Below are 15,307 nucleotides of genomic sequence, written 5' to 3' on the forward strand. Positions count from 1 at the left end.
ATAAAATTTATTTAAAACACGCCCAGGCACACTGTAATAAGTATTAGTGATGACTGCGATGGAGGGATGGATGGATGGATGGACGGGCAGACAGGAACTTTTGGAGGATGTTGTTGATGACATTTTTCTAGTGCAAACAATGGCTTGTTGGAGATTTTCTGCTGTTTCTCCCTTTCTTTACTGATAATCTTCTAATCTAAAAATCTAAAATAATAGTATTTACCTTTTACAAATATTTTACCTATTTTTTGATTTGTTATTAGCTAAGGTAGAAGTGTTAGCACCAATCATTCTCTTTTATGTTTTCAATATTATAATATTTGCTTTCCAATAAGTAATGAGATAGATATATTAATGCAAAAGTGTATATGTCATACGCCATCACCAGTATAATGTTGAAGATTGCCATATTGTTATGGCCAAATTTTCCATACTTTTGTTTGAGTTATTTATTATATATTAAACTGTGAACTTTTATTTAAGAAACTAGAGTTCACTGGTAAACAACTATTTTAAACGTGCTTTCATTTTATTTCCCATTTAGAGCCCTATGTTCAACAGTTTTTGGCACTATTAGCTTTTCATGTATGACATTTTGAAATGACTTTAAAATTAAAGGAACTACCTTGTCATTTCTTGGTCATCGTAAACCATTAACTTTTCTGCTTCATTTTTCTTTTATCTTTTCACTGAAAGCATGGGTACATTTCGGTATCTAATTATATGACAAATATAAAGGTATGAGAAAATAATATAGTAATTGATTTCATTATAAAAATGTTCAATGTATACTTTTCTGCACATATTTTGTTGGTTATTGTTAAATCTCTTGTGTATCAGACAAGGAATAAGAAAAATATAAAATACTATAATACTACAAAATAAAGGAGACAAATACAGGATGCTAAATATAACAAAACAAACTTATTACTGTTTCACCTCCAGCTAATTACAGATAGAATATCTCTATTGATAGCTACTTTAAATTGTAAAATTATAGAGGTATAATAGGTGAATAACACATATACACAAGTTGGCTATGTAATATATAGTAAGAATTTTAGAAAAATAGAACTATGTTCAGTATAATGAAATACCATGCTGAATTTTATGTCCTTAGGACAATTTAACTTGACAAGTACTGACTTGATTGAGTATAGGCTTCTTTACATAGCCTTTAGAAACCAGAACATTTATATAGTAATTTTTTTTACCAGTTTTAAGGCAGCGTTGTTAACTTACGAATAAAATTATTATTATATTATATTAAATTTGAAAATATGTCTGTTGCTTCACTTTTACTGATCCTGTCTTTTTCTTAGGGTATGTATATTAAATCCACATATGATGGCCTCCATGTAATTACGGGAACCACAGAAAATGTAAGTATTAAAATATTTTCAATTTACATATGTGTGTATTTCACATGATTGAAGTTAAATGTTGACTACAATAGCATATGATCACTGTATCTAAAAATACATACTAAGATTCTAGATAAATTAAAATTTTTCTCATTTAATTTAATTTAGAATAGTTAATTAGAGAAATTCAGATATTTTCTTTTGATCATTAAACCCCTTTTTAAAAAATATTTTTTAATCATTTTTGTAGTCCAGTCATTCTATCCCCCTCCCGTCCACCCTCTGACTGTTCTTCATCCTATATCTCCTCCACCCTCTCCAAGAAGATGTCTCTACTCCCACTCCATCAGACCTCTCCACTTCTGGGGCCCTAAGTCTCTTGAGGGTTAGGTGCATCTTCTCTGACTGAACCCAGACCCAGGAGTCCTCTGCTGTATATGTGTTGGAGGCCTCATCTCAGCTGGTGTATGCTGCCTGGTTGGTGATCCAGTATCTGAGAGATCACAGGGATCCATGTTAATTAAGACTGCTGGTCTTCCTATAGGGTTGCCCTTATCCTCAGCTTCTTTCAACTTTTCCCTAATTCAACCAGAGGGGTCACGAGCTTCTGTCCATTGGTTGGGTGCAAATATCTGCATCTGACTCTTTGAACTGCTTGTTGTAAGCACACCATAGCCTCAGTAATAGTGTCACGCCTTGGGGCATCCCCTTGAGCTGAATCCCAATTTGGGCCTGTCACTGGACCTCCTTTCACTCATGCTCTTCACCATTTTGTCCCTGCAGTTCCTTCAGACAGGAAAAATTCTGGATTAGAGCTTTTCATTATGGGATGGCAACCCCATCTTTCTACTTCATGTTCTATTCATCCACTGGAAGGTAGACTCAGCATGCCCCCCCCTCCTATAGAGCACTTCGTCCAAGGTCCCTCCCTTTGAGTCCTGAGAGTCTCTCAGCTCCTGTCTCTGGTACATCATAGAGGGTCCCCCACCTCCTACCTCCTGAGGTTGCCTGTTTCCATTCTTTCTGCTGGCCCTCAGGGCTTCAGTCCTGTTCCCCCTCCTAATACCTGATCTTGTTCCCCTTTTTACCTCCCATTACCATCTCCCACCCAAGTCCCTCCCTCCCTGTACCCTCTGTGATTGCTTTCTTTTTCCTCCCAATTCCAATTGAGGCATCCTCACTTGGGCCTTTTGGCTTGTTAACCTTCTTGAGTTCTGTGAATTGTATCCTGGGTATTCCGTACTTTTTCGGCTAATATCCACTTACTAGTGAGTACATACTATGTGGGTCTGAGCTACCTTACTCGGGATGATATTTTCTAGTTCCATCCATTTGCCCATAAAACTCATGATGTCCTTGTTCTTAATAGCTTAATAGTTTTTCATAATGTAAATAAACCACCCAAACTTACGGGTCACAATGAAAGCAGTACTAAGAGGAAAATTTATAGCACCGAGTGCCCTGGTAAAGAAACTGGAGAGAGCATACATTAGCAGCTTAACAGCACACCTGAGAACTCTAGAATAAAAGGAAGCAAACACACTCAAGAGAAGTAGACAGCAGGAAATAGTCAAACTCCTCCCTGAAATCAACCAAATAAAAAGAAAGAGAAAGATACAAAGAATCAACAAAACTAAAAGCTGGTTCTTTGAACAAGATAGATAAACCCTAGCCAAACTAACTAAAGGGCCCAGAGACAGTATCCAAATTAACAAAATCAGAAATGAAAAGGGAGACATAAAGGAAACTGAGGAAATTCAAACTATCATCAGATCCTACTACAAAAGCCTATACTCAACAAAACTGGAAAATCTAGATGAAATTGATGGTTTTCTAGACAGATACCACATCCCAAAGATGGGATGTTTATCAAGAGCAGATAAACTATCTAAACAGGCTCATGTCCCCTAAGGAAATAGAAGTCATTAAAAACCTCCCAACAACAACAACAAAAAATGCCCAGGTGCAGATGGGTTTAGTGCAGAATTCTACCAGACCTTCACAGAAGATCTCATACCAATGTTCCTCAAACTATTCCATAAAATAGAAAGAAAAAAGGACCACCACCTAATTCATTCTATGAAACCACAATTACTCTGATACCTAAACCTCACAAAGAGAACTTCAGACCAATTTTGCTTATGAGTGTCAATGCAAAATTACTCAATAAAATGCTCAAAAACCGAGTCCAAGAACAAATCAAAACCATCATTCAACATGATCAAGTAGGCTTCATCCCAGGGATGCAAGGTTGGTCCAATATACAAAAATCCATTAACAAAATATTATCTTATCTTGAATTTTAGCCTATGGCAATTATTTTGTGGGCTAAAATATTGTTCCTGTAAGGTAGTGTTGTTTCAAGTCTTCTATGCTTTCAAAATAATTAGAAATAGGAAATGAGTTTATAAAAAAATTAACTGTCCTTACGATATGCTGTGTTTGTGGTAAAGTGTTTGGAGCACAAAGATAAGCACCTGAATGTGGATCCCCAGCCTCCATAGAAAAGCCAGCTACCACAGAGGACATCAGTAACACCAGTGCTGGGAGAGCAGGCAGGGATATCTCTGAGGCTTGCTGGCCAGTCAGGATTGCTAATCCATGAGATCCAGTTCACTTAGAGAAACTGTCTCCAAAAGCAAGGTGGTGGGGTCACCAAGAGCGCTCAGCAGGTAGAGATGTTTGCTACCAGGCCAGAGAGGTTAAGTTCATTCCCTGGGACTAGTGCAGTAAGTAAATAGGAAGAACTAACTTCTTAAGGTTGTCCACTGAACTCCTCAGGCATGTCATGATGTGTGTATGCTTCTGCCCCCATACACACGCATACAAAGTAAATGTAAAAATAAAAATTTAAGAGGCATGTAAGATGGATCAGTGGGTAAAGGTACTTCCACAAAGCATGATCTGATTTCTATCCCTGGAAGCCACATTGTAAAATAGGTGACTCACAAAGCTTGTTCTCATTTCCACACATGCCACCATGACCCAAGCTTGCCCACAGACAAATGAATGAATAAAAAATTTTCCCTGATGTTTTTAATTAATTATTTTATTTATTTCCATTCCAGAGGTTGGTTCCCCTCCTGATCTACCCTGTAACAGTTCACTCTACTTCCCATCCCCTTTGCCTCTGAGAGAGTCCTCGCCTTTCCCCGCAAGCCAGGCATCCTTCTTTCCTGGGATCTCAAGTCTCTACAGGATTACGCATGTCCTCTCCCAATGAGGCCAGACAAGGCAGGCCTCTGCTACATATGTAGCTGGACAGGTGCATGTATACTCTTTAGGTGATGGCTTAGTCCCTGGGAGCTCTGAGGTGTCCCAGTTAGTGGACACTGTTGTCCTTATGGGGTTACAATCCCCTTCAGTTCCTTCAATCCTTCCCCTAGCACTTCCATAAGGGTCCCTGATCTCAGTCTAAAAAACAGAATAAATAAGGTGGCGAAACAATTTGAGGAAGATTCCTGAGGTCAACCTGTGGCCTAGACACATGTGTGAACACACACACACAAACACACACACACACACACACACACACACACACACACACACACACACACACACACACCATATAAACATAAAACAAAATACCACAAAAAAAGAAATCACTTTTAGAGTATATCCCATTTCTGGTTATCAAAGGCAGCATTTTATTTTCTGGATTCTCCCACCATACTAATTTTTGTTGTTTTTTTAATAAATGCTACTGAGTAGTAACAGAGACTGAGCAAATGATTTTAATAGATTAATATTTTATAGAAATCCATCTAAAGAGTCAATATACAAGAGTTTATTGTCATACAGAGATGCCTAAAATGCACACAATTGTTAATCAGTATCAACTAGAAAAAGAAGTCTATAAAATCTATTATAACATGTGGAGGATTAAAAAGTTTCTATTACAAATCTCACTTTAGTTTCCTTTATACATTTTAAATTTTATAAATATTAAGTTCCAAATTGGATTTATTTTTTGTTTTGTGTTAAGAAAGTAAAGTTATGGAATTGTCATGGTCTATAGTGTTGACATTTTGTTTCATTTACTGTAGGTTGTCAAACAATTGTATTACATAGAACAGCACGCTCTTGGGATTAGATAATTAGAATGTTATGTAATGCAGACTTCACCTAATTGCTCTTTGTTTTAATTTTCTTTTCAGTATTTATTTGGCTTTATTAAGAGTGAAATAAGTTATCAACTTAATTATCAGGCTTCAAAGTTTAACACTAATTATGTGCATATACTTGAAACTATTGATCCATTTATCTTAATACGGATTTTTTATATTAAATGGAAAACGCCTCAGTGAAGCTGTGAAAGTATTGTAAAATATACATATACATATACATTTTTACATTTTTATTGAAGTATTTTCTTCATACAATACTTCTCAACCTTCAAACTCCTCACCTTTTCTTTCTCATAGTTCTTTCTGTTTGTTGGCTTTGTTTTTGCTGTTTTTAATTTGTTTATGAAAGATACTTTCAAACCTGTAACCTAGTAGTACTTGGCAGGGTGTTCTTGATTAGGTTTGTCAAGTTTAGGGGCAAGTATTATTGCCCTTCAATGCCTTCAGAAAGTTGTATTTGTTTTCTAGTAGAAATATCTATGATTTTGCATTTAATTTGTCACTACCTATACACAGAATGCAAGCCATGTGTTACCTATCAGTAAGCATATCATAATAATTACTTGAAGGTTCTGATTAATTTTTTAAAATCTAATTAAAGAGATGGATTTTGTAATATTTCCAGAGAAAAGAAAAAGCTGCTAATCTTTATATCATTTCGTTTATGTTAAATTCAGTCACCTGCAGATCGGTGCAAGAAAATCCACGCTGGGGATGAAGTGATTCAAGTCAATCATCAGACTGTGGTATGTATAATTACCTTAAGAGTCAGTGGGAGGCAAGAGTTAAAGATTTGCTAAACCCTTAAAATGATGCCAGTGAAATTAAACACCAGTGTTTTATGTGAGATAATTGAATAACTTAAAAAATGAATAATTACTTTTCTGAATTGGTTGAGGGAATGTAACGCATGACTATTTAAATCTTTAAATCTTGGGAATATTGGTAGTTACAATTTTCACTATATATGTATTATATATATATATTTCTGATAAACGTACATTCATTATCTGTTGGAACACTGACTTATTCATTAATTGTGGAGGATTTGGGCATAATTTATGCACATTTTTGTAAAAATTATATATTTCAGTAGCTGAATTGGTTCTTGGTTTGCCAAGAGGAACTATAGTTTTACATCTAAAATATTACGTTAACTAAATTCAGAAAGCTTTCTTGTCCTATATAGTTCATAAATCTGTTCACAGAACAATGAATGGTAGCCTGTGATAGATGTGAAGACAAATTTTCAACGATGTAGGAAATGAATGGCATTCATTTCTGGTTATTTCATATGCCTCAGATAATTCACTTTATTTCTTCTCTTTGGCAAACATAAAGTCTGATGTTGAAGTTTGAAATTAAAATAATCTGAGATTATCAATATAATAATCTTCATCTTTAGAAGTGTAGGATTTTTAAAAAAACAAACATGTTGCTCCATTTACTAACTTTGGAATTATTGATCATTTCCTGTTCGTGCCATTGAACTGACTTCACTTTTGCATGCCCCTAGTGACCATTTGGGAAGACTTTTTTTCTTCAGGAAAGTTTAGAATGGTTCCTAATGTTCATGAAAGTTAGAATGTTTCTTCAGTGAGTTCATTGTCTACCTGGTATAAAAGTGGATAACAAATTTAAAATGCGATATATTGTTGTATGGCTGGTACTTAACAATAAAGTACTAATACTATTCAGTGGGGTTTTTTTCTATGCCATGATAGGCCTGGTAACTATATTTTTGCACTATAAAAAATATTCAAAGTGGTTGTCCTTTTGGACATTTCTGGACCCATCGAATAAGAATTTGGGCAAGGGGAGAAAGCACCTATTCCAGTACACTGGCAGCTTTTCCCTCTGTTCTGTTCATATTGTTTCCTACTTGACCAGAGACTTTTACAAGTAGACTTTCTCTTGTACTGTTTCTGTGTGAAATTCTACCTGATAGAGTTAGGGACAGAAGTCAGTTTCTAGTAAAAACAGAACATTGTTTAAAGAGTATTCCTTATGGAATAAATCTAACATTCATTAAATGAATATTAAGGTCTAAATATTTACAGATGAACTAATAAAATCTGTATGAAATGATGACATTTAAATGCTATGAGAATATGCATACACATTTTCATCACAGGAATCATTACGAATTTTTGAAAGCTGCACAGAATGAGTTTTGGGGGAAATAGTTCTAGTTTGTGCTCTAAAATTTTCTTACAGCCTGAAGTGACTAATATTATCAGAGTAGTTTTCCTTTCTAGAAATATTAACTATAACTGAAACTTGACATGTAACTGTAAATACAAATATCATGTCACATATTTTATATTTTGTTTATTCTTTATAATAAATCCTACAGAAAAGCTGCTGTGTGTGGAAATTGAGACTTAGAAAAAGTATTAATTCATCAACATCTCATAACTTTGTGACTTTAAGACCCAGACTCTTATTTCAATCTTATTGTACCTTTCTACAGTTTCAACTTAAAAACTGTCAAAGGAGTAAGAATCTTAATAAGTTAATAATCATGTGAGTAAATCTCAAGGTTCAATGAGACATTCAAAGGAGCCTTGTATTAGGAAAGAGGAGAGATAGTGAGAATTTAAATAACTGGAGTAGTGAATCAATTTTACTGAAATTTGAATTAAGTTTGAAGCTCATCTTTGCTGCCATTTCTCACTAAGCTCATTTCTTTCAGGTAGACTGAATAAGTAAAATGCCTCTCAAAATATTCGTACACATTAGAAACTTGATAACAATTGAACTTTCCTCTCTTCTATCCTTATACGTAATCCTGTAGGTGGACCTCTAGGAGTTCTTTTTCATGGTAGACTGCTATTATAGCTAAAAAATGGGTCTTGGATTAAAACAGAAAAAGGAAGCTATATTGAGATTGCAAAAGTAACCTTGTTTAATAATGTAATTAGTTACCAGATTTTCTTGTGTTGAAATAAAAGGCATATTTGTGCATGATTTTTTTAATTTAATGTAAACTACCCTTTCCTCTGTTTTATTGTTGCCTATATTACTGTCTGTATAGTGAGAGTAGAATAATAAATTATCTGAGTTTTCATACTGCTAAAGCATGGATAGGTGGATGAATTCTTTGAAGTGTGATTTATTTGTGGTCTCCAATTGCCCTTCTAGCCTCTATAGTCATTAAAATGGAGAGTGGTACTTGGCTATGATGGTGCAGTAAATAGTGTAATAGACTTAAACTTCATAATAAATGACTAAATTCATTAATTAATTTGCTAGAATGATATTATGGGAATTAGTCTATACCATTCCAGATTCAACAATTAGGAAAAGATGATGCTACATCTTAGTGTTTATACTATATCAGTAGTTTTCTGCAGTTTTACAACCTTACCACTGCAGGTTATATTGTACAATATAAAAATCTTCATATTTTATATGAATTTCATTGAAAAACAATTTTAAATATTTCTATGATGGTCAATGAAAGATAAATGAATAACAGGGACAGTTGAATGCCATTAGTATAAATGGCTGGTATGGTTCATCTACTTAATAGCAACTGACTTTCTTACCTCCCTTACCTATTTAGCATGTCCAACTAGATGTGTGGGATTCTCCTATGTTCTTTTATTAAATTATATATTTTGTTACTTGAGATGAACCTAGAAGTTACATGTCCATTTTCATGTTGCTATATTCTTCATTATAAGCCTTTAAGCTTTTCACATCAGCATACTTCTGTGGCTGAGCACCTGACTGCCAGATAGGAAGAAGAACAAAATCATGAATGTCCACGAAAAGCAGAATGATTCCTTTACATGTCCTCCCTGCCACTGAAGATCAACTTCTGAAAGGCTGCTGAAAGACACCCCCAGATTCATTCTGTCTCTTTGTCTCTGTTTCTGTGTGTGCATCCCTCTTTCTCTCTCCATCTCTCTGTAATACTCACTCTCTCCCTCACCCTTCCTCCTTCTGTTTTTCTGTCTCCCTTTCCCACTTCTCTCTGTCTCTCTCTTCATCCATCTTCCTCTCCCTCTCCTTACCACCTTGGCTTCATTTGAACCAGGAACTCTTCCCTCATGATGGAGTCTAAACATGTTTTGTGCTGATGATATTTTACTTATTCCAAAGCATCTGTGCATAGTCCTAACAAATCTACTAAATTACAAGTTAATACCTCTGTTATTATGAGTGGTCTAAGAATCTTATTCATACTGAAAGCATACACTTTCTTTTTAGGTTTATCATTTCAAAGAAGGGGGTATGTATGGTGCCTGAATCTGGCATTTGGGAAAGTTCTTTCTATGTTGTGTTAATACTAAAACATATCTATTGTGATTGTGAAGGGTTTTCTTGGCACTTCATGAATATTTTGGCAAATGTGGTTCAATATATTTTGTTATAGAAGCTCCATAAATGGAATCACCAGGTTGAGAAGTCAAGAAGATCGACAGCACAAGTAGTGCTGTTGATGAGCAATTATTGAAAGATGGAAGGAAAACATTATAAGATAGTGTCATTTTTACCCTCAAGATGGGAAACATTACTGAGTAAGGCTGTTAAATCATAAGGCCGGGGATGAAAGCAAAGGGAACAGACTGAATGACTTTTGAATTACCAGGGAACTTTGATTCTGATTGTGGTTGTGCCTCTCTGATTCTCAGTTTACCTTCTCATCTCTGACTGTGAGGTCAACTTTTTGTTTTTCAGCCCCAGAATAAGAGAACATGTTGAAATTGGGAGAAATCATTGCAATGAGAATACATTAATGCTCAAATTCCTTCAGTTCCCCTTTAGTTCTAACCACTTCCTGGATGCCACTTAGTGGCATGTATATATCCTGATACCATGTAACATTAGATGTGCTATCCCCTCACTTTTCTAAGAAATTTTTGTCTTTATAGTTTTCGTTTCCTCCCTAGTCCATTTCGTTTTCTTTCCTTCATTATATACTTCTCGCTTAACTATTCCTTCATGCTTACCATGTTCAATTTTCTTTACCCTCACCTCTTCTGATTTCCTTTCTCAAAGAAGTTATTTATTTTATAATACCTTATACCCAAAATATTGGAAACTGAGTTCTCAAATGGCAGTATTTGCCATAGAATATGCATATATTCACAGATGTCACTAGACTGTAGGGATTAATATATTGGCAAGTTATTTGACATATTTATGAATTAATGATTTTTATAATGACCTATGAGAACAATATTAGGATTCTCCAGAAAAGTTATTCTAAAACAAATTGAGTGAAATGCTATAATTTGGAAGGCAAAAATATATAAGACAAAATTAATGAATCACACATTTCAGTTATTCAAAGTAATATTTGTTATTCATAATAATATTTTTTCATCTTATAGTAGGCTGTGAGATATTAGATTTATTTTAAATTGAACATCTTCATTAAATTGTGTGCAAACTGATTTTAAAGTGCCACGAATTTGACATAAATTGTATCATTTATTTTGAATAATCAAATCATTACTTCATCGTCCACCATAATATTTCATTGTCTTTCTGTTATAAAATTAGAATTCATTCTACTAAATTCTTATATAAAAGAAATTATTTGTTATGCCTTAATAAAGATAACTTCCTATTAACCAATTTTTTTCTTTGCAAACGTCTAATTTGTTACTTATTTGTACACTTAAGCCTAGCTTCACTGTGAAGAGTATGATTGTTTACTTAGTGGCTGTAACTTCTTTTTATTAGAATACCTTTAAGTGCCAATGGATAGTTAAAAATAGTCTAGTTATTACGTGAAATTTTAAACTACTTACAAGTTTTTGTTTTGTATGCTTGAACTATTATCTATTGCCAGATGCTTATTTACATGCTCTAGTTCTTTTTTTTTTTTTTTTTTTTTTGGTTCTTTTTTTCGGAGCTGGGGACCGAACCCAGGGCCTTGCGCTTCCTAGGCAAGCGCTCTACCACTGAGCTAAATCCCCAACCCCATGCTCTAGTTCTTAAATGTGCTTCCATTTGGAGATTACCATGAGTACTTCCAGCACCTCCCTTCCTCGTCAGTCATAGTGACCTCATACTCTCCTTCCTATGAAAAATAGGATTTGGCAATTACTGGACAGCATTTCCCTTTCTATTAAAATTACTACATGAAAGAAAAACACTATAAAATACCAGGTCATAGAAAATTTAAGAGACAGTAACTTTTACTAATAAATATAAGAATGATATTTAATTAACTAACCATGTGCATATATGTACTTCCTTTATTGTATACTATAATATACACATATTGTAGTATTTAGAAATATACTTTAGGGCTGGAGAAATGGCTCAGCGGTTAAGAGCACTGACTGCTCTTCCAGAGGTCCTGAGTTCAATTCCCAGCAACCACATGGTGGCTCACAACCATTTGTGATGGGATCTGATGACCTCTTCTGGTGTGTCTGAAGACAGCTACAGTGTACTCATATAAAAAAAATCTTTTAAAAAAATAAATATATTTTAAAGTCATACATTTGTTGAAGTATTTACTTATAAATTACATTTTAAAAATTATTCAAACCAATTACACATTTTTATGTATGGTACTTTCTAATACTGAGGTTTGAATTCCTTTTTTATTGATTTTTGATATTTGAGCTACTAAACTAAATTTAAGCCTTATTTTTTAGAAGTATAAGTATTTTTTTAAATCCATAAATGAAAATTTGAGAATTTAAGGTAGTAAGTGAAGCATTGTTTAATTCCCTAACTTTGGTAATTGGGAGTATTATCTTTATTTTTAGATAAATACATTTCTATTTTATTTGCAAGAACAAAACTGAACTATAGGAAGAAGTGGCTGAAACAAAATGACTTCAAAGATATGTAGGCATAATATTGTTCTGAATTTTTTAACTCATAAAAATATTGTTATAGAATTTATTTAAAGGTCTGTATTATTGTGTTTCTTTATAATATGCAAGTGCTTTTTAGGACTAATCTTCTGTATTATGTAATCAGAGGTTCATCCCACAGTTACACTGTGTGCTATAATGTGATTGCTTCCTTTCTCTTCTTCTCCTAGCAAACTTTTCAAACTCAGTTAATGTTATAATTTAAAGAAATCAAAGGGCATTATGAATGGTAGTGAAATAAAATATATTTTGCTTTGATTTAGTTTTCATTGCATGTATGCATGAATACTATGAAGCCTCCAAGATAAACTTTGGCCTTCAGAGACTACATTACCAAATGCCATGTTGAAATGGGAAGGGAATGATAGCTATGTGTACAAGATACTGAACTGAGCCACAACTTTGGGATCGCCTTACCAATGTAGAGATGCTAGTGACACAAAGGGTACACCTAATATAAGTCATAGTTTATAGAAATAGAAATGCATGGTATATTCATTAAAGGGAAAAAAACAATTGCTATTTTCTTTACCCAGACTGCAATTGGCATAGTCAAGATACAAGCCTTCAAACTTCTAGATGACTGACGAACTGATTCTGAGGGGTGGGGATGGGGAAAGTCAAAACTTCTTAGAGTGCTTACATTGGCTTTCTTTATTTTCTTCCTCTATCTTGGCAATAAGAAATTGTTATCTTTTGGAAATTTCCCTGTTAAGTACTGAATGTTAGATCTAGACACGTTATATATACGTATATCTTATATACAAGACTTTAAAATTCATGTGAAAATATTAAATATATATATGCATTTAAATTAAGAGTAACTTAATGTGGTCTAAGTTTTACATTGAAATTAAGCCATATGGAAACAAAGGCCCTTTTAAAAAATAACTATATATACCTTGAAATATTCATGTTGTACTGGAAAATTGCCTTTTAGCATTATGGAGGCGTAAAGTGAAGAGTTATTCAATAAACATAAAATTGTGGATATGTTTCCCCAAAAAATGAAATATTTAATTCTCATATTCATCTTTTCAAATATTTCTTTATTTTATCTTATCCCAAGACTATCTTTTCTAATTATCTGTGTAAACTATTAATACTGAAGTTTTACTTAGAATGGATAAAGCTTAGAATGTCTCAGACTGCTCTCACCTTTTAAAGTTACTTCCTGGTAATCCTAAAAGTCATTTATTTAAATATATTTTGTTAACTCGGTGTATTTACAGTATCTCCAAATGCTTCAAAATTGTGGGATTTTTATTCACATTTTGTGAAAAAGTGAGTGACGGTGAATTGTGTGCATTTGTGCTTTAGACTTACTAGTTCTAGGTTCTTTAAAAGATAGGATAGTTCAGCACTTCTGAAATGTTTGTTCTATGTATGACGTTTTCTCTGGGAGCTTGTTTTGCTAAAGTAAAAGGAAGTCACAGACATAAAGTATTCATTCATTAGAAAATTCGGTAATTTTTAGTAATACTTAGAAACAATATTATAATAAACACATCAGTACAAAAATTGTTGGCAAAAGTTGAGAATCGTTCGTCATCATGTGATTGTTTGTACAGTGAGTCTGGTCTCCTCAGTGTTTTTAAAAAGATAGAAAGACATCTGAGTGTAGAATGACTCCTAACACCACATATTTATAAAGTTCATTTGAAATTTTCTTTGAGAAAATGTATCATTTATACATTATGATTGGGGAAGTAAGAACGTGAGTGTACACAAGCATATAGAAATGTTGATAGTGATATAATGCTTTTTCTTTTTGAAGGCTAATATTTTTAAGTGTTTTAAGAAATAGTACTACTTTCCTATCTGTGGATATACAGATGATCTCTGTAACTCCACAGACAGCCATAAAAAAGAAAACTCTCTAGATTGATATGATAGTCTCAAATTCATTTTTTTATTATTCCTTAATCTTTTCTTTTACATTCCAGTCTTTATCCCCTTCATGGTCTGCCCTCTGAGTTGTTCTCCATCCCATACCCAGGCCCTAATCTGCAAGAGGATGTCTCCACCCACCAACCCTCTCACTCCCTGGACCCTCAAGTCTCTTGAGGGTTAGATGCATCTTCTCTCACTGAGTCAAGACCCAGAAGTCCTTTGCTGTTTATGGGTTTGGGGCCTCATATCAGTTTGTGTACGCTGCCTGGTTAGTGACTCAGAGTCTGAGCAATCTTGGGGGTTTAGACTAGTTGAGACTGCTAGTGGTTTTCTTATAGGGTCGCCCTACTCCTCAGCTTCTTCCAGCTTTCCCCTAATTCAACCTCAGAGGTCAGCAGCTATTGTCCATTAGTTGGGTGCAAATATCTGCATCTGACTCTTTCAGCGGCTCGTTGGGCCATTTGGAGGGCAGTCATGATAGGCTCCTGTTTGTAAGTATACCATAGCATCAGTATTATTGTCAGGACTTGGAGCTTCCCCCTTGAGCTGGATCCCAATTCAGACCTGTCGCTGGACCTCCTTTCTCTCATGCTCTTCTCCATTTTGTTCCTCCAGTTCTTTCAGACCAGAACAATTATGGGTCAGAGTTTTTGACTATGGGATGGCAACTTGATGTCCTGTCTTTCTACTGGAGATGGACTCTTCAAGTTCCCTCTCCTGACTGTAGGGCATTTCATCTAAGGTCACTCCCTTTGAGTCCTGATTGTCTCTCACCTATATTTGTGCGTTATACTACTTGGTCCAAAGAATAATGTCTATCATTTCATAATTAGGTTAAATAATTCACCATGCATTTGGAAAACTGATAGGCCAGAGAATATTCTAAAGTCAACTTCTTCCCTCTCTGCCCATAGGAATCAAAACCTCTAGTCTCTACAGAACCAAAATCCTTTGTGTTCTCAATCCATGCAACCATTCCTTCAAAACCTCCCCACTTCTGCTTCTTATTACCCAGGAAAACCTGCTGACTGCTTCAACCTGACAAATAATAGCCTTAGAAGCCCCCCTCTAC

At 34.4% G+C, this 15,307-nt stretch overlaps 1 protein-coding gene across 6 annotated transcripts in view; it reads left to right on the forward strand.

Annotated features, from left to right (window-relative positions):
- Positions 1 to 15,307, forward strand: part of Cnksr2 (connector enhancer of kinase suppressor of Ras 2) — a 248,888-nt gene that overhangs the window by 118,006 nt on the left and 115,575 nt on the right. For all 6 annotated transcript variants that reach the window (XM_017602144.3, XM_063280272.1, XM_039100001.2 and 3 more), the window contains exons 7-8: positions 1,323 to 1,382; positions 6,169 to 6,237. In XM_017602144.3, the coding sequence (XP_017457633.1) occupies positions 1,323 to 1,382; positions 6,169 to 6,237 (129 nt within the window). The remainder of the gene's footprint in view (positions 1 to 1,322; positions 1,383 to 6,168; positions 6,238 to 15,307) is intronic.

Source organism: Rattus norvegicus, chromosome X, assembly GCF_036323735.1.
Source record: "Rattus norvegicus strain BN/NHsdMcwi chromosome X, GRCr8, whole genome shotgun sequence".
NCBI lineage: Eukaryota > Metazoa > Chordata > Mammalia > Rodentia > Muridae > Rattus > Rattus norvegicus.